At 40.4% G+C, this 20432-nt stretch overlaps 1 protein-coding gene across 2 annotated transcripts in view; it reads left to right on the top strand.

Moving 5' to 3' along the window:
* Positions 1–1692: 1692 nt before the first annotated feature.
* Positions 1693–20432, top strand: part of CARS (cysteinyl-tRNA synthetase) — a 43735-nt gene continuing 24995 nt past the window's right edge. The window contains exons 1-6 of one of the 2 annotated variants that reach the window (XM_015822070.1): positions 1693–1766; positions 11421–11666; positions 18002–18093; positions 18307–18395; positions 18884–18980; positions 19286–19384. In XM_015822070.1, the coding sequence (XP_015677556.1) occupies positions 1754–1766; positions 11421–11666; positions 18002–18093; positions 18307–18395; positions 18884–18980; positions 19286–19384 (636 nt within the window). In that variant the 5' untranslated portion in view covers positions 1693–1753. The remainder of the gene's footprint in view (positions 1767–11420; positions 11667–18001; positions 18094–18306; positions 18396–18883; positions 18981–19285; positions 19385–20432) is intronic. The other variant, XM_015822072.1, reaches the window with a different exon arrangement.

Genomic DNA, 20432 nt, shown 5'->3' with positions numbered 1-20432 from the left:
CTTAAATGGGTTTGATTCTACCAGGAAACACATGGAAACAAACTAGCCAGCCACGTTCTAGACTAGTGTGTTATGTAAACACAGCTTATGGTTCAGTGCATCATACAAACCTATAATACTGGGTTAATTAATGTTTTTTAGAAATGTTTATGCCACCAATTTTATTCTGGGTCACAATTATATTAAGAAGGGATAAATGTGTTGAGCAAACACAGAATTAATATTTTGTAGGTTTCAGATTATAGCTTAATAACAAACCTGTGGGCTAGGTAAGCAGAGGTGCTATTTTAATCTTTGCTGTGGTTGAGAAGCTCCCTATAAAATGTAGCTGAATCCCAACAATTCCCATTACAGTCAGAACAACATGCCAGGTAAGCTTAAACTTGTAATAAATTGCAAATGTAAAAATTATGTGGAAGAAAATTTAAAGCATTACACAGAAAAGCATAAAATAATAAACGAATTATTTATGCCTAAAAGCAGGTTTCTTTTCCCATGTTTTGGGCTACAGTACTTGTGGCCCCAGTTGGTGTACGTATGTATTATTGATTAGATTTTCTATCTATTTATCCTGTAAATTATTTTTATATTGCTTGTATTGTGAGATGCCAAGAGACAGAACGAAGTTGGATAATGGTTCAGTCAAAAAATAGTAAATACTGATAAAAATAAATCCAGGCTGTCTTTATTTATAAAACTATGCTAAATTAAGATACATGATCATAAAAACTTCTTTAAGAAAAGGAAAATCTATTGATTGGAAAATAGCTTTATCTTTGGGGGGAAACCTGCAGACTTGATTTGCTCAGATACAAGGCATCTGAACTAATTTTAATAATATTATAAATCACCATTAGCCAATTGCAAAAGGCAGCTTTACCCCAAACAGTTTATATTCTGTGATGATACTTTTATTATCAACAGCATCAAACAATATCTGCCTATCCCTGGTCCTTGGGAAGGATTGGATAGGTGGATAAAAATATCAAATCCTCTAAACATATGGCTGACTGTGACCAACTATAATAATGAAAGCAAGGTAATACCAGTAGCAATAGGCGCTATGGATGCAGTTCAAACACATCCGGTTCTCCACTTGACAAAATCAGCATTGACAAAATCACCACCAATTACTAAAGGCAGCCTTGCCTGTAATATTATTAAACATCTGCTTATCCCAGTCTTTTGGAAGGACTTGGATGAGAAAAAAAAAACATCTGGCTGACCTAATCATAACAACTAAAGTTTAAAAACTAAATGAAGAGCACAAAGAAGTATCAATGGAGTTGGAATACTCCAAAATACAAAGCAAACGTCTTTTAAAATCTAGGTTGCTCTAACTCTAAAGGAATAGTAGAATACTAAACAATTAGCCAATAAAAAGAATAGATGAACGAGATCCTGTAAAATCGAACAAGTAAGCCAATTTGCGCCTATAATGCTGGATCGGTTTCTTTCAGCTTATGTCCTCGAAAATCTCCTGGCTCGCAACAAGTGTCACATATGCCTATTTTGTGCCGATGCACGGGTGTTATGTTGTTGTTGTTGTTGTTGTTGTCCACCTCTGCGCATATTATTGAAATTGCACAGCACTTGGTCCTGCCTTTTCAAGACTGCATTGACCGCACATTGCCAGGTTACCCTGCGCCCACCAGAAGTGACGATCGGAGGTGGAGCTATGCTTCCGGAAACGGTCTTGGTTGCATCAGCTTGTCAGGCAGAGCTGCGTCTGACAAGAGACGAAGGGGGGAGAATGGCAGCAGCCGGTAAGCTCCAGCGTTTGGGTTCCCCTTTCTAATATAAAACAGGGCTGGGAATAAAGAAACGTCCGTGAATTCCATTGCAAGGCCTTTATGGCGTTGTGATGCCATAAAGATTAAAGCCTGGCTGAGAGCGCTGCTTGATCGCCCGGCTCAGGTGCTTTGGCGCTACAGTTTGTGATACCGCATCGTTAGAAGAATGTGGTCTGCTGGTAGTATATGCTGGGATCGGACAGCGAGTAGGGATTACGTCTATTGATTTCAGAGACGAAACTTAATCGATAGGCTCTGCGTTATTCTAACTCAGATGTCTTAAAGGTCGCTTTTTCCTTCATGTGCCCCCCCTCCTCCCAAAAGTGAATTTATAAGGTTGAAGGATGTAGTGGATTGCCATTGCAGAACAGCAATTGTGCTGCCGCTGGTTTTAAGCAAGATTTTTTTTTTTCGGGATCTCTTTTGTTTTCGTTTTCATTTTCTTCGCCGTGAAGTCGTAGTAAACGCATAAAAATCCTCCCGCTGAGCAAATCGAAAGTCAACAGCCGACGAGATTGCCTTTGGGAGCCCTAAAAGGCGGGCATATAGGCATTATTTTTTCGCTGGCTCCTCAACAAAAAAACAAACCTTATCCATTTACAGTTGTTGATATCTTTAAAGAGTGATGGAAATCTTCTACAAGGTGAAGCCAAGCCATAGCTGTTCATAGCTGTAAAACGTGTAAGTTTTACAAATCCAGGGAGCAGTCATGTTCTGTGGTTATACAGTCCAAATTTTAATCTTATTTCCTAGGGTTTTGATAGGAGTATTTGGGGTTTTTTTAAATGAAGATCAAACTTGTATATATTATTCTAAATGTATTTCCATGTCACAGTTGACCTGGGTGATGAATGTACTCAGTGCTTTTTTTCTTAAAAAAAAAAAAAGGTGCCGGAACTCACACACATCATACAACCCGCCTTGCCTACCTTACAAGGTTCCATCCAAAAAAGGTGCCGGAAGTCCGTTCTGGGCGTTCTATGAGAAAAAAAGCCCTGAACGTACTTATAAAACACTGTGTCCTAAATTTAAAAAAAAAATCTCTGGAGATGATTTTTGTTCCATCCTAGCTGGAAAAAGTTTTAATTTTAAGAGTAGGTCACAAGGTCAGCTTGACACATTACAAACTGGAGCTTGCTCAATTGATTATGCAAATACTTAAGATTATGAAATTGCTTCAGTATACTTCTCTAACGTAGACATTTATTAAACAGATATAGATTATGTTTAATGTTACACTGGCATGTATGTTTGTTGGTTAGGTGTAGCTATTTAACTATTGAGATTATGCTCCGAACAGAGTTTACAATATTCTTAGAACCAACAATAGTACCATTCAGATCCTACAGTGATAAAGAACTACCATACACCTTCTTACAAATGGTGACAGCAATATTGTACATCATAGATTTTACATCCAATTGATGAGAAATGTCTCCTGACTAAACAATTGCCACAGAGTAAAATAATGAGGATTTTAACAGATACAAACAAAAATCAACCAGTTGAAAGCCTGAAATTTTAAGTAAAGTTACTTAAAACCAGGACTTCTTTCTATATAAATACATTGTTTTCGGACTGATTCCTAAGGATCTGACATACACATGAAACTCTATTTACAGGGGTTTTGTTTAAATAATTACTGTTTTCCCTTTGCATTTGTACTTGAAATCAAGTAAACATATAGTTAATGCCCTTAAATTTAAACCTAACCATTTCTTTATAAACATATAATTAAGCCTTAGAAAAAATGTGTAGGGCATTAATTAAAAATGAAAGGGGTTATCAGTTTGCATTCCATAAGATACATGTAAGTGAAGTATTAGGTAGCAAATTGAGAATTGTAAGTATTGTTGATATCCTAGATCATGGATGTCAAACTTGCTGTGTCACGTGACATGTCGCAACGTATCGTGACTTTTTCTGCATTACCAGAGCTAGGGTGGGCACGGCCTCCATATAATGCAACCGACCCATGGGCCGGCAATTTGACACCTCGGTCCTGGATCATTTATATTTCGAGCAGTTGGTTGACTTCCCTCTTTACTTAGAAATGCACCCTTTTTGCATGACTTCATTTAGAATTATCCCTTGTTCTGGAAACAGCAATGCCTCTATTTTGTGCATGATAGTGTTTACCAGAGTTGAACTGGTTGTATACTGGAATACATATAAAATTAGATTTAAATAATCCACAAAGACAGCTATGAAAGTCTCTGATGTGCCAAATATTATACAGATGTTTCTGGCTGTACATAGATCCCATTCCTAATATCAAGGGATCATGTTGAATACTTTTGCTTTATTAATAATTCAGTTAATCACATAAGGATCCATTTGTGAACCCCTTCGTATGTGCATGAAAGAGGTCAGCAAGTTTGGGTAAAAGCAAAAAGGTAAAGCATTTTGCATTAAAATGTTTGTGGTTCTGTTGGGAAACTACCAGCTGGGCAGGTCAAGTGAGGAAGTAGCCTTTAGTCCTTGCCCAACTAAGTCCTTTGGTTCCTTAGCTGCTTGTTCCCAAGAGAAGACAAGCAGACTGGATATATTCTTGTGATATAGGTAAAATGTAATAAAATAGCTGACTTGAACCATTTACGAGTAGATCTGGTTGTTTCTGCCTTGACAGGTTGTTCTTATTTGTAATACCTAGCAGGGATATGAAAATAAGGGCTGTGAAAATCATCTGGAATGGTACTTTTGAACATATTATTAAGACCTAAGGGAAATATGTAGAACATTAATTTTAAAAGAACTATTATTTTTCCTCAGTTTTGTGAAGGAAGAATGACTCCTCAAAGAATGACTGTTGCATACATAGAAAATGCTTCTGTTGTGACTGTGTTTAAATGAAATGGCAGCCACTCCATCTTGTTTGCCAAGTCACCTCAAAGAACAATGCTGCAACTGAAGCACCTTCTGGAATAATCTGCCCAGCCCTAATAATAATCCTTTCACTATTGGGGCAAAAGAGCTTAATGTACTTATTGGGGACATAGTGTATTGTAGCATTGCAACACAATTCTACGACATAACCTCATTAGAGTACCTAAAAAAGCTGTGTGAACATTAGGAACAAGTGGAGAACCTCATTGTTTGGAAGACATAACGGAGATATCGTAGAAGATATAACTTACACTTCGGTGCAGAAAACACGACATCTTTAAAGCTGCAAGTAGATCTGGATCTCTTTGCTGGGTGAAATCCATTTCCTTTGCTAGAGTAAATTGATTTTCTAGATACTGTATGTTTCAGTCAGGTTTCAGCCAGGATTTAGTATTGAGGTAGTTTTGGTTGCATTTGTAGATGACTTGTGGCAGACCTATGATGGAATGGTGCATCCATCCTTGTGCTCCTTGATCTCTTAGCAGCTTTTAATACTATTAGCTATGGTATCCATGGCTTGAGGAATGGGGGCACTGATCTATGGTAGTTCTCTTCCTTTCTTTCTAGTTCCAGGAGGTCTTGGTTGGCAGGGGGAATCGTTTATTTGTCCCATCCTTTGTGGCATACCACAGGGTTTTACTTCCTACCTTTTCAAATCTACCTGACAACAAAGGTCATATGGGTTTGAATGGGGAGAAACCATTTCTGGCTCAATCCTACTAAGTCTTATTGTTTACACTTTCTCAATCAAAAGGGGTGCAGACTCTGGGAGTCTTCCTGGACTCATAGGCCCTGGTCACGGAGCAGGTGGCAGCTAAGGCTAAGAAGACCCTTTATCTAGTTATGCCCTTTCGTAGACTGGGAGGCCCATCCAGACAGTCATTCATGCCCTGCTCATCTCATGGCTTGCTTACTGGAGCTGTCCTTGAAGACTACTCAGAAGTTTCAAGTGGTGCAGAATACAATGTGGGCAGTGATGGGTGTGCCTTCCTATGCCCATATAACACCTCTGCTTCATGAGCTGCACTGCTTGCCTGTTTGCTTTGGGTGCAATTCAAAGTGTTGGTTGCCACCTATAAAGCCCTTCATGGCCTAGGCTAGGGCTTGGTTACTTGAGTGACCTCCTATCACCCATAGTATCTGTCTGGCCAATTCAGTCTGTCAAGGTTGATGCACTCTGGGTTCCTTCAATTATCAAACAATGCCATCTAGCAGGATGCCAGAAGCACACTTTTTCTGTACCGGCACCTTCCCTTTAGAGTGAGGTTCTCCCTCCCCAAGTTCTGGATGACCCCCATCATGCTGGTATTTCAAAGGGCCTTGAAGACCTGGCTCTTTGCCAGGCCTTTCGTGAAGGTGAGTGAAACCCCCTTTGGATTGTGTGGGTTTGTTTTTTCTCATTTTTTGGAGGGGTTTTGTCCTCTTCCTTTATTGTTGTGTTTATGTCTCTTACTGGGTTTTTGTTTTCTTGTTTGTAATGTTTTTACTTCTGAGGCACCCAGTGTCATTGGGAATTAGGCGGCATATAAATTAAATATCTAGTCTGACTTCTCTCATTATTTGGGGGGGCTAGTTTCATTGAAGAATGATAACCATATTATATAAATCCAGTAGATGGGGATTTTATAACAATCTCTTGTCTCTTTTGCCGTCAATCACTAAGGTTGCATTGATAATGCTTTCAACAAATCTTATGCTGTAAATGAGGGACTAGATGCAAAGGGAAGGGATTTGTTTAATTTTAATACTTGTGTAGAAATTATTCCTTTACCGTTTATATTTTATTGATTTTATTATAATTTCTTTGTTGCTTGTTGTGAACCATTTAGACTCATTATTTATTTATTTTGGAGAGCAGGGAGAAAAGTTGAACTGATGCACACTTCTTTGGTAGGTTTGTTACTAATATAGCCCTGGGGGAGATAGAGCCAAACAAATCTGGAGGGCAATTAGGATATTCCTGTAGACAGAAAGAAAAAAGATGGGTATAATAACAAATTGCCAGTCCCAACACAGTAGCTGGTGAATTAATAATAATAATAATAATGATAAAGTTGGAAGGGACCTCGGAGGTCATCTAGTCCAACCTCCTGCTCAGGCAGGAAACCCTATACCATTTCGGACAAATGGTGTCCAGTTTCTTCTTAAAAACTTCTAGTGTTGGCACATTCACCGCATCTGGAGGCAGGTTGTTCCACTGGTTAATTGTTCTAACTGTCAGGAAGTTTCTCCTTAGTTCTAGGTTGCTTCTCTCCTTGATTAGTTTCCACCCGTTGCTTCTTGTCCTGCCTTCAGGCGCTTTGAAGAATAGCTTGACTCCCTCTTCTTTGTGGCAGCCCCTGAGATATTGGAACACTGCTATCATGTCCCCCCTCGTCCTTCTCTTCGTTAAACTAGACATACCCAATTCCAGCAATCGTTCTTTATATGTTTTAGCCTGAAAAGACTAATTTGTTTCTTGTCTTTACACACACTTTGTTCTTCTCTTTTTTCTTTTGCGGTACTCTGCACGCATCTGCTAATCATTTGCCTTTAGAGATGCATTTGAGGAAGAATACAAGCAATTCAGCATACGGGCATTGCACCACCTGGAAACCAATTCTAGTGTGGCTTTGCTGGGTTGATTAGGTAATGAGGACAAATGCAGAACTGCCAGCATGCAAACCTTAGGCCTTTTGAATTAATAGGTGTTAACCAACATGTTGAGGATGGAAATGTGGGGGAGCATTAGCAATTTAGTCTTATATATTTGTGAGGTAGGAAAAGGGATTTGTGTTTAGACATAAATCTGAAATCATTCTATAACAGGTCTGTGTTAGCACAACTCCACTCCCCCCTTAAATAAACTTCAAATATTTGTACTTGTAATCTTGCCCGGCTTTAATTAAATTAATTTGAAGAACTATGATAACAGGATGAACAGGTATCATCCAGAAGACTTTTGGTTATTAAGAAGATGAACATTATCTAACATCTGCCCTATGGGTCACCTAATTACTCTGCAAAATCCTTTTTTGGAACCGCCCACTCCATTTAATTATAGATGTAATCTAGTTTTTCTAGATCTTGCATTGCAGATATTCTGTGCTACTGAATGATCTTGGGTTAGTGATTCACAGTATTTTAAAGCCCCATTTGTCTGTACATACAGTATGAGGGCTAAAAGTCTATAGAACAGTGGTTCTCAACCTATGGGTCGGGACCCCATTTGGGGTCGATCGACCATTTCACGGGGGTCGCCAAGCAAGGCTGTCCGCCATTTTTTTTCCATTTTCTGGCGGGTGCCTTACCTCCCTTGGGCTGGGCCAGCTGGTGGTCAGCCTGCTCCGTCTCTGCCGCTTGCCAGCTACGCCTTGGCCGGCGCAGGGGGTAGACCCACGCATGCGCGGTGCTTCCGGGCAGGGAAAGTCCTCAACTTACGACCGGTTGGGTAGTCCTCAACTTACGACCGGTTTAGTCCTCAACTTACGACCGGTTTAGCCCTCGATTTACGACCGATTTAGTCCTCGACTTACGACCGGTTGGGGGTCGCGGCATTAAAATGGTTGAGAACCACTGCTATAGAAGTATGTACAGTCCTTGGGTTTTTGATGACAGCTGGAATCAGACTTTCCATCACTAAGCATTGCAGTCATAAGGCATGATGTCACATGACTGCATTGCTTAGTAATGACAATCCCAGCAGTTCCCATTCTTGAACCAAGTGAGGATGCTGTGAAGTGTTATGCAAGGACCTCAGTAACAGTGATAAGTGTGCTGCTCCACTCCCCACACACAAACACACGTATGGCAAGAGTTCTACAGGTGTTTATTCAACCCCTCCTCTCCAAGAAAGCACCCCTGTTGCACAGGTCCATATTTCAAGGTCAGAACAAGAGTCCCTGGATAACCGAATCCAATGAGTGTACACAAAGCAGTCCAGGAGTCAAACAAGCCAAGATACAAGGCACAGAACTAGGCACTTTGCTCCAGCAACACTCAAGTCCTCAGGGCGGGGTTAAGTAGGCAATGCTGGTGCAGCCCTTCATGAGAGGCAAGGTTGCCTCCTCGTGAGTAGACTAGCTGACCGTCATTGTACCTGTCTCCTCTCTGCTCTATGTGTCCTTGGATCAGGAGGAGGTGTGTACTCTACCTCCTCCTCATTGTTAATGGGTGGCAGCTGCTCCCGTTCCTTGCCTGGAGCTTCCTGGCACTCATCCAGTTGACCCAGCTGAGGTTGTTCCATCAGGCTAGCATTCTCTGAGCCCCAATACTGACCAATACCCAGCTCCATACTGTCCTCTGCAGACTCAAACTCACCCCCCTCCTCTGAACTTGCATCTGGAGAGGGGTCTGGAAGTGGATCCATGACAATAAGGGAAGAGGCACTAAAACTGCATCCTGGGCATGCAGTCTGATGGGCGAGAGCTGTAAGCAGACAGGCAGGTGCTGTGGCAGGTGCTATGGAGTATAAGATCCCCATGTCACCTGGGGGCTCTTCAGGAGAAAAAGTAGTGAGAGCAGGAATGAATTGTGATCTTGCTGGCTTCCCTATTGACTGTGCTTGTTGGAAGCCAGCAGGGAAAGTTACAAATTGTAATAGTATAACTATAGGATGCTGCAACCACCATAAACTGGTTGCCAAGTGACCAAATTGTGATTACATGACTGCAGGGACAATGTGATTACCACAACTTTGAAGACCAGTTGTAACTCTCATTCAGTGCTGTTGTAACATTGAACAGTCCCTAAACAAGTACTCGTAACCTGAGAAGTACTTCTATGTAGCCTCTCTAAAGACATTTGAAAATTTAATTATTACAGGTTGAAAATCAATCTTTGAGCACATTTGACTGAGAACTAAAGGATTGGAAGTAAATGTGAGTGAAAATAATGGAATATTTAGTAAATAATTCAGCTCTGAGCAAGGAATATGAAACAGTATGTCCCTTTAGTTGTTTAATATGAATATGTGTGATATTTGTGTATAGAGTGATGCTGCTGCTTTGGTTGTGAGTGTAAATGACTTGAAGCAAGTATTACATAGATTGTATTAAAAATGAGAAGCATGGGTCTGAAAATAAATCCATTAAAGAACAAAGATACTGTATTTGACAGGAAAAATGAAATAAAACATTGCAAATTACACATAAAGTAGTGAAAAACTAAAGCAAATAGCTGATTCTATATATTTTGGTAGAACATTTACTGGAAAGGGAAAATTGATGGAAAAATTTAAGACGTGTATAGGCTGGTAGACAGTGGATGGTATGTCTATGCAGAAGAATGAATGTTTGTCAAAAGCAAAAACGGCACACTTATATGGAAATGAGAATTGGCTATGTTAAAACATAAATATAAGATGGAAGCCATGGGAAAGGAGTATTTGTGCAACTAGAAAAGAGGGACAAGAAGAAAAGGCTGCTAAGTGACTGTAAATTGAATTTAGAACTGAGCGGCAAGTATGAAAGAAGTGTGCTGAAATGGTTTGATCATATAAAGAGATTGACTGAGGAACACTTCGCAGAACAACTATATGAAGGAAGATTGGCAGTCAAGAGATCAAAAATGTGATTGGATGATGAGATTCAGAAAAAGAGGTGAAAAGTTCAAAGAACAAAAGGCAATGTGTGATGTGGAGGATGGGTATCATGGAAACAAGGATGGTTTGCAAAAATAGAAAGGTATGGATAAGTATGTGAATAGTATTAAATTTAGCTAATTTTCCTTTAAAAAAAAACAACCCCGCAAATCCTCGGTTTCCCAGGTATGCTATTTCTTACTCATTTTACGTGCTTTGCATAATGTTGCTTATTCTAAAGAAGTTTTGCATGATATTAGGTATTCATGTCCAATATTTTAAAAAAGGTAAAATTTCTTCAGATGTTTCAATTTTCTTTCAAGTCTTCAGACGTCTAGTACTGTGAGTCCAATTAGGAATTAAATCCATAATTTCCCCCTAACCCCATTTATATAGAAGACATATCTTTATTTTGTATATCTTTTCTTTGAAACACATCTTCATGATTATCCACACACATATAATTCAATTGATGCATACTGTACTAGAAATCTGACGTTGCTAGCTTGTTTATCACACACACTGTTTCCTGAGAGGAGAGATTAACTTACTAATTTCATCTAGTTTTCCTTCTTGGTTGCCTGGAGGTGACCCACTTCTTCAAATAATTAGCTTAAAGAGCAGTGGTGGGACAGTGGTTAGAATGCAGTACTGCAGGCTAACTCTGCATTCCCACTGCCAGGAATTCGATCCTGACTGCTCAAAATTGACTCAGCCTTCCACCTTTCCAAGATTGGTAAAATGAGGGCCTGTGTCAAACTGCTGGCCTGCAGGCCGGTTGTAGCATGCGGAGGCCAAGCCCACCCCATTTCCGACAATGTGAAAAAAGTCACGATACCTCCGACACATCATGTGACGTGGCGAGTTTGACCCCCGTGGCCTAGATCATTGGGGACAACATGCTGACTCTGTAAACCATTTAGAGAGGGCTGTAAAGCACTATGAAGTGGTATATAAGTCTAAGTGCTATTGCTATTAACAGTTACTTCCAATGCTAAAGATTTCCGGCCCTTTTTCCTGTTTTCTACTTCTTTTTGTCTTGCTTTTCATTTTTGCATCATTTCTCCAGGTGAGCTAGCCACTGTGGGTATGCTTCAAAATTCATGTAGAGTGATGCTTTATTTCTGGATACTTTTAAGCAGTGAGATCTGACCGCTTGCTGTTTGCCTCTATCTTTGCAGCTTCTGACTACACTGATATTCTGAGCATTAGTGAAGAGGAACACAGGCTGAAGGCTCTGAATGAGTATCTCAGCACCCGTAGTTATATCCAGGGCTTCACATTTTCACATGCAGATGTGGAAGTTTTCAGGCAGTTTTCGGGCCCACCTGTGGACCAGCATTTCCATGTTGTTCGTTGGTTCAGGCACATAGAAGCAATCTATGATGGCAGCTTTGAAAAACATACCTCCTGTAAACTCCAGACAAGTAAGTAACCATAGTGAGTTAATGTCTTATTATTAGCTTATCACTTTGCTTAAAGCATCTGTCAAGAATTATTTGGTCACTTTGATTTATATGAGGTCTTGCATTTAGTAGCCAGAGGCAGCTGCAACATGGTACCATCACAAATGTGTAGGAATGTACATGTATGTGTTTATATGTATACCACACACATATATGCATATTGCTACACATTCGTGCCTTGGCAAATTTAAGATGTGTGGACTTCAACTCCCAGAATTCCACAGCCAGGTATTTTTAGCACGTTGGCTTCAGAATTGTGGGAGGTGAAGTCCACACATCTTAAAGATGCCAAGGCTTGAAAAATACTGATTTAGATATATATATACCTGTCTTTGGGAGTTTCCAAGGCTGCCCTTTGGTCTCCTACTGCAGTTATTTATTTTCCCCCAAAGCCAGATGAGCTCAAACCACTGCTTCCTATATATACCATGTTTCCCCGAAAATAAGACCCAGTCTTATATTCTTTCGGCCTCCAAAAAAGGCACTAGGTCTTATTTTTGGGGTAGGGCTTATTATTTTCACATACAGGAGGCGGAGAGTATGGGGGATGATGGGAGTGGGAGCGCTGCTACCCCCGGCTCCGCACTCTTCGTCCCACCATGTGCTTGCCTGCAGTCGCAATGAACCAAGCCCTTGGCGAGGCCCGGCCTCCACCTGCCCTGCCTGCTGGCCCTGCTGCTGGGACATTTCGCGGCTGCACCAGGTGCCATGTGGTCGCCGAGTGGCTGCCCATACTATGTCTGGCCTCGCGGGGGCTTCGTCTGGCCTCATTGAGCACTAGTCTGCACACCTACGTGGTGCTGCAGGCACTGGGCTACAGGCTGAGCCCGGCGCTCCTTGGGCGCTGCAGTTCTCATCTCGGCTGCACGAGGCAGACATGGGGTGGTCCCTGGCTGCTTTTGGCCACTACCTCTCTGGCTGCTGTGCTACCAGTTGCTGCTGCTGCCTCGCCTTCTGCCTGCCCCAGCCCATTTGGCTGGTGCCGCCACCGTGAGGTGAGGAGAGAAAGGTGGCAGGGGGGGTGGAGCTGCTTCCCTCCGCCTGCCAGACACCTACCAGACACCTGCCAAAGGCGTGCAGGGTAAAGACCAAAAGCGGCCAGGGACAGCCCCACGCCTGCCTTGAGCAGCTGGTATGAGAGCCCTAAGAGAGTGGAGCTGCCCTTGCCCCTAGCTCCTACCACCGCGGATCTGGGTAGATTGCTGCAGCCCCCGCCCAGATGCTCTCACCTCTCCCAAGCATTTTTTCACCAACCTGCCTTTCAGCTGCATCGCGTTTCTCCATCCGTTTTTCAGCCGCCACATGTTTGTGGGACTAAAAAAAAAAAACTTCAGACCTTCCAACTTCTCGCAAAAAAAAAAAAAAAGATATTGCAAAATCAGAAGGACTGATTGAACTCACACTAGCACTCTAGCCCTACTCAGAGTAGCACTGCCGCGCGGGCACTAGTGGCCCCATTTGTGCATGCATGGGGACGCTAACATCACCACCAGCATCACGCAGTTGCCAGTGGCCTGTTTGCACACGCACGCCAGCACCTGTGCCGTGGGCCCGTGCAGCCCGTTTGCGCATGCACGTGGGCGTCAGTGCATGTAGCCCACTTGCACATGAGCCCACACCATCATGTGCACATCCATTTGTGCATGCACACATGTGCTTGTTTGCACATGCATGCGCAGGGCCGCACATGCACATTTCCCTGCTGCTCCCTTCCGGGCCGCCAAGCCAGAAAAGTTGGGGAACTCTGTCTTAAAGAGCCAAGTGCCAATTGCTCGGGGAGAAGGTTAGGCGGAGGTGAAGAAATCTTCCTCCCTCCCATAGGGACTCCTGATGCGAGCTGCAGGCCTCCGTCTGGCTGATGATCCGATCGTAGCTAGGGCTTATTTTTGGGGTAGGGCTTATATTAGCCCCTCCTCCCAAAAATCAAACTAGGACAGTGATGGCGAACCTTTTAGAGACCGAGTGCCCAAACTGTAACCCAAAACCCACTTATGCATCGTCGGGTGCCTGGTGGGTGTGGCCCATTGGCTGGGTGTGGCCAATTGGGTGGGCATGGCCCATTGAGTGGGCACAGCTGCAGTGGCAACGGCAGACTGGGTGGGACTAAAAAGTTCAATCAATCAATTCCAACTTTGCAAGATCTTTTTTTTCCCCACGAGAAGTTGAAATTGACTGATTGATTGGACCTTTTATTTTTTGTACACGGCGGCAGAGGCCTAAAGCGAAAAGGTTTTATAAAACCCAGCTGAAGGCCTAGGACTGGGGCGACGGCGCACGTGCCCACAGAGAGGGCTCTGATTGCCACCTCTGGCACCCGTGCCATAGGTTCACCACCACTGAGCTAGGACTTACTTTCGGGGTATGTCTTATTTTGGGGAAAACACGGTAACATTTTTCTAAAAATTAGATTGTGTAATCGTGCCAGATTTTATCATGGTCTGCAAGTATACAGTATTAATGCTTTATTTGTTAAAAAAAAATGTAGTGAGATGTGTTAAGTGATGTATCATGTAATGTCATTGTAGAACTCAATAATTTTTCTTTTTTTACCGACCTTTGTTACAAATACAAATGAAATCTTAAAATGCAATGTGGGCCCCAGTATGTCCCCTGACTTTAGCTTTCGCATTTAGGGTCTTGCGTGATCAAAATTCCTGTTATAGATGCTGCTAAGGTTGTTCCAGAGTAACATAATCCAAAATAGATTGTTAGGGCTCCTCACATTATTCTCAGAGCTTATGTGTACAAGAAAGGAAAGAGTTTGTCATAATCTCTGATTGTGTCAGAGGTATTTCCCAGGATAGATGTGTGAGAATGTTATTAGATGTCTGTAATTAATGTTCCTGTTTTTCTCAAGAAGCTGCAGGCCAAAGCCTAGTTATAATTGCATTATAATATACTTACTCAAGCAAATGTTCCATGTTTGAGTTTAAAAAATGTCCAATTTTAGAATGCAAGCCAAGGGCAAGCTGGCATGACTATAAAACACAGATATTTTTGCTGATGATGTTGATCAAGAATTTGTACTTCATCAATGGGTACGTCCTTGATATAGGCATCCTGAAACATTTTCAGTGCTGTGATTTTTTTTTCCTTTATCCAGTCTGGAGTATCTGAATGTCAGAGCATGTACTTTGCACACTGAGGAGTAATGCTCGGGACAACTTAAGCTTGTAACCATGGAGGACCATGGTCATCACCAGCATATTGTGCTACATGGATCGGTGATCTTGTTCAACATTTAGGGTGTGTAAATCACCCAAATCCAATTTGATTAGAATTAATGATGTGTTAAGGTCCATTAAACTTTCACATTGATTCAGAGTTAGTAGTTTCAATTCAATACATCGACTTCAGTATTGCCACAAATCTTTACAAACGAAAGCTTTGCACAGCCCTGTTAAAAATAAAGCACTTTGTTAAGAGTGAAAATTTGTGTGAGGGGAAAAAATGTATTTTTTAATTTGAATTCATTAAAAAGTGACTGTAGGGAAAACACGAGTGAACCTGCAGTTTGATTTCTAACGAATTAAACATGTATCTGCTGTTTTGCAGCTTAACTAAAGTTCAAAATTCCTTTAAAAAAAGTGTAAAGTAGTAGAAACAAATAGTCAAGATAGAAGAATAATTATATGAGAAGTAATTGAATAGTTTTACACGAGGCTTCCTTGGATAAAAAAGATACTTTAAAAAGTAATATAATTTGAGAGCTCCACTGTGCATTTATAAATTCATAGATTTTCCAAATTACAATGCTGCATAATTCAGTGTAACAATAATATCAGAAAATCCTGAAAGAAACATAAATCTCTGCTTTCTGGTAAAGTGATAGAGGCTCTGCACATTTTTCAGAGGTGCTTGTGTGAATTAAGTTCCTCTGTCCCAGTGAATAGAAAATCCCTTTTGGGTGGGGCAGCTCTAGAGGCAAGTGATGTCATGCTGTATCTGCAGCAAATGAATAGATTGTGGGCTGGGAAATGCTTGCATAAAGAATATACAGGGAACAGGTCGAACATAGGAGAACGTGTTTGTTTTTTTTAAGATGTAGGGGAAAATTCCTATAAATAGAATGAAATAGGAAGTCTATTGCAAAATCAGTTCAGATGTTCCCTAATTAAATTTTTGGAGACAGAAAAAACGTTATCGTAATCTCATGAACATCACCAGCAAATAATGTTTTGTACTGTAATGTAGCTTCCTATACGATTGCTTATAGTGAGAGGTGTGGAAGGGGGGAAATCTGACACATGGAAAAGAAAAGCAGAAACAAACAGGTATTCACCAAGCCCATCTGTGTCTCTGTGTGCGTCAGAATGTGCAAGAGATTGAGAGATGAGATCAGCGGATAACAATTTTTTTGCTGTAATGAGATCAAAGAGATTCAGGAGAACATATTGAAGAAGCATCTGTCTCTAGATAGGATAGAGTTTGTATTTCCTATTGGTCTGTTTCTGTTTCATAACTGAGGATCACCTGGCATTTTGTGACTCATAAATGTGGGGTACAGATTCATTTTTTCATATTTTTCTGTTGAAGTAATCTCCTTTAGATCACTCAAGGACTTATCAACATTTGCCTTCCTTTTCTGTTACGCTGTTTGCTGAAGTTGATGAGGATATGTTTTATCCCCTGTTTTTCCCCTAAATACTTTTCGCTCGTTTCTCAGCTGTTAAAATTGCAAGTAGAAAACTAAGATCAATCAAGCCATTTATTCTGAACGGGAATGTAGGAGTTGTTTATTTAATATAAATAACACAGAAAGTATTGCTTATATCTACTATCAGTCTTAAAATACGTTTCACCTATTTGTGGATTCAGTGCAGGAATTTATACTGGTATTACTTTATTTTGGTTTTGGGACAGTAGCATTTAAAGCATTATGACCAGTATTTACCTGTTTTTACTCTTGTGTTCAGCTCTTTAAGTGGGTCTTTGATACTGATTACTGTATTTGAACATGATTTAAATCTAAATGAGGTTTGAATACATCAATAATATAATTATATGAGGGAGATTCAGTTTCATGTTCAGCTTCGTCCTCAAAAACTGGATAACTTTGGTGAGGTGAAAAAGTTGGTAGAGACAGCACCATGTTTACTGCCTTATGCTCTTGCAGGAAAGATGGGATATAGTACTTTTTATTTTATTCATTCCATTTTTGTCTTTAATTTTAAAGAAAGATTATGCATAAATTGTAAAAGAAAAATGTGCATAAATTACAATTGTTCCCTAACATGTAGAATAATATCACTTTTCTAATTTCTTAGTATAATTCTTTTATGCAGGCACCATCCTGCTCAATAAAACATAATTCCTGATAAACATTTAATTCCCAAAGCTTTAGTACTAATTTAACATTTCATTAGCATCTTTAACATTTAAAGATTTTCCCATCTGCTAGCATCCAAACATATGAAATGATCACATGACCCTGTCATATAGGTCAGAGGACCCCAAACTTTTGGGCACCAGGGACCAGTTCTATGGAGAGAGGGTTTTCCACGGACCAGAGAGCATGTGGTTTTGTGTGCTGCCTGCATCCCACAGATGGGGCTTTGCTTGTTTGTGCGGTCCAGTTGCTGCCATGCCAGAACCGGTACTGGTCCACGATTGGGGACCCCTGATATAGGTTTGTTAGCTCTCAAATTTTTTATATCTCCAGCATAGAAGATCTGATGTCCATCTTTTCAAATACATTCTTGGGGGAGCCCAATAAACCAACATGTATGCTTTTTTTTAATGAATCAACCTTAATAGTTCCAACAGACAGAGATGAATAAAGCAGAACTTGAAAATTCCTCAAAGAACACATTTATTAGTTACAAAGTATAATGTCCCACCCACAAAACTATGCAAGCAACTACGTTCCCCCATATTTTCATTTGGCGGGCTCTTTTATGCAACGCCCAATCCCTGGTCGCAGGAGCAGTAGATGACCTTGGTTCCCACAGGACAGAAGATTATTTTGACTAACGAAGCACCTGGGCAACCCCCCTCCCTCCGTTCTATGTGGCAACCTAGAATGAGAAGAAAAAATGCCTGCAGCCACACTCATTGTAGAGTTGACAGTCAGTTTTGTAGGTATTATCTTAATATTTTTAAGACCAGGAATCCATTGATGAGGCTTTATCGTAAACTGGGTCTCTATTCAAAACTTTTACTGTGGCATTTTTTTCAGCATTCATTTTGAAATGTCTTATGACAGAATAAGAGTTCCTTGCATGTTTTCTTGTAACACCATAGCCTGATGACACTGTTGCTTGATCTGTCATATGAAATTTTAAATTCCTTTGCAGGTAAAAACAAACGTACTCAGCCTCACTGGGAACCACCACAAGGAACAGCTCAACCCAAACTCTGCCTATACAACAGTCTCACTCGTAATAAGGTGAACGTGTTTTCTTTCTTTCATCTCTGGATAACATATTCCTCACATCATTTTAGATGCAGTAGTTTTCTATGCTTGGAAATCATTGTTGAAACAGAAATACCCCAAGATTGCTGTGGAATCAATAGTGTTACTTTGATTCAAAGTTGTTATTTTCAAGCTGAATAAATTCAGCAGTTTTCATTCATTGCCACATGTGCTATTTCATTGCAGGATGTGTTTCAACCCCAAAGTGGCAACAGAGTCAAATGGTATTGCTGCGGCCCAACAGTATATGATGCTTCCCATATGGGGCATGCAAGGTAAAATATGTTTCACCTATTTGTGGATTCAGTGCAGGAATTTATACTGGTATTACTTTATTTTGGTTTTTGGACAGTAGCATTTAAAGCATTATGACCAGTATTTACCTGTTTTTACTCTTGTGTTCAGCTCTTTAAGTGGGTCTTTGGTACTGATTACTGTATTTGAACATGATTTAAATCTAAATGAGCTTTGAATACATCAATAATGTATTGATGTATCAATATTTTTTTTATTACATCTGAACAAATATGTTGTGTATAACATTGTTCATTTTATAAGCCTTACTTTCAATCTGCCCTATTTCCTTATGTGTTGATTAATAAACACAAGAAAAAAATCAGTCATTTTTGTTTGCACATTTCCTAATATATGATTATTGCAAGGAAGCTATTTTATATATTATCCTCATTAAGACATACATTTCTGTATACTTGCTTGGAAACAGCACATATACAAAATAAACTTCTTCTTTTAATTATTTTAGATCATATATTTCATTTGATATCCTGAGAAGAGTTTTAAAAGACTACTTCAAATATGATGTCTTCTATTGTCTGAATGTTACAGATATAGATGATAAGGTAAAGGAAAATATCTTAATTCAGTTAATGTCTGAGACTTCTGGCTAAGGTTAATGTGATGGTTAATTGCATTTTAACAATACCTCTCACTAGTTGAAAGCTTATTCTTACGATAGACAGCACCATGAATACATACAGTAGCTTTAAAGAGCTAATATAAACAGAAGCTTTCTGTTTGACCATCAGAAGATGACAGCGGGCGTGGCATAAGAGGGAAAGATCAGGAAAATATGTGTGTTCAACTGTGGTGGTTACGTCTTCATGTATAAGCTTGCTTCCTCGGCATACTTCATTTTTTGTTCTAGATCATAAAAAGAGCGAGGCAAAACTACCTCTTTGAGCAATACATGGAGCAGAGGCCATCAGCAACACAGCTGCTTGAAGATGTTAAACTAGCTTCTATGGTAAGCGCACAATCTGTCTCCACTCCCTTCTTCCCCTTGTGCAAGAAAGAATGGGACAATGGGTGAGTGAGAATCTTCATCCAAAGAGTGTGTTCCTAGGAGCTGTAGCTGGAGTTAGTTGGACCAATGATTAGCTGAGAAGAGCTTAGTGTGAGTTATAAAGCAATGTAGGGTTTGACCGAAGCAGGTTTTGGGCTTGTTCCAATTAGGGTGGAAGCTAAACAAAGGAGCAGATTGAAGTGACTGGGGTATCTCCGAGACCTGGGTATCTCCGAGACCGTCTTCTGCCGCAGATTGCCTCCCATCGACCGGTACGCTCCCACAGAGCGGGCCTCCTCAGGGTGCCGTCGGCCAAGCAGTGTCGGCTGGCGACCCCCAGGGGGAGGGCCTTCTCTGTGGGAGCCCCCACCCTGTGGAACGAACTCCCCCCAGAGATCCGGATTATTCCGGATCTCCCCTCCTTCCGCCGTGNTGGCCTAGGGGGGGATTTTATAGGGATTTTAAAGGGATTTTATAATTTTTCTAATACAGGTTAATTAATATATATTTTAATTTGGCTTTTAAATATTTATTGTATAGCTCTGTTTTTATTTACCTGTAAGCCGCCCTGAGTCCCTCGGGAGAAGGGCGGGGTATAAATTAAAGTAATAAATAAATAAATAAATAAATTTGTCTGCCAGAATGACAGGCCAGCTAATTTTGCTGAAAACAAGGAAAATAAGTGATTTAGGATTAGGTAATCAGAATTATGTTTGCTCATCTCAATCTGAAACTTTTTCCTAGCTAGTGTCAAATCCTTTTAAAACATTCAAAATGCTTTATTTTCTTGGTTGAAAATCAGTCCAATAGACTGTCATTTGGTTCTTATAGTGGGGGGGGGGAGTTAATACACTTATTTAAAAGAGAAATAATAATTTACCATAAAATTAAACATATGTTGTGTGCTTTGCTTTGAAAAGACTTGTAGTCATTTATCCATTGTAGAGACTGACCATTTAGCCGGCAATTGAAGAAAAAAACAAGATGGGGAAAACAGAATCAGTCTTTT

The sequence above is a fragment of the Protobothrops mucrosquamatus genome, unplaced genomic scaffold (assembly GCF_001527695.2).
Source record: "Protobothrops mucrosquamatus isolate PMUCROS unplaced genomic scaffold, P.Mucros_1.0 scaffold1454, whole genome shotgun sequence".
Lineage (NCBI taxonomy): Eukaryota > Metazoa > Chordata > Lepidosauria > Squamata > Viperidae > Protobothrops > Protobothrops mucrosquamatus.
This window is presented reverse-complemented; position numbering and strand designations above follow the sequence as displayed.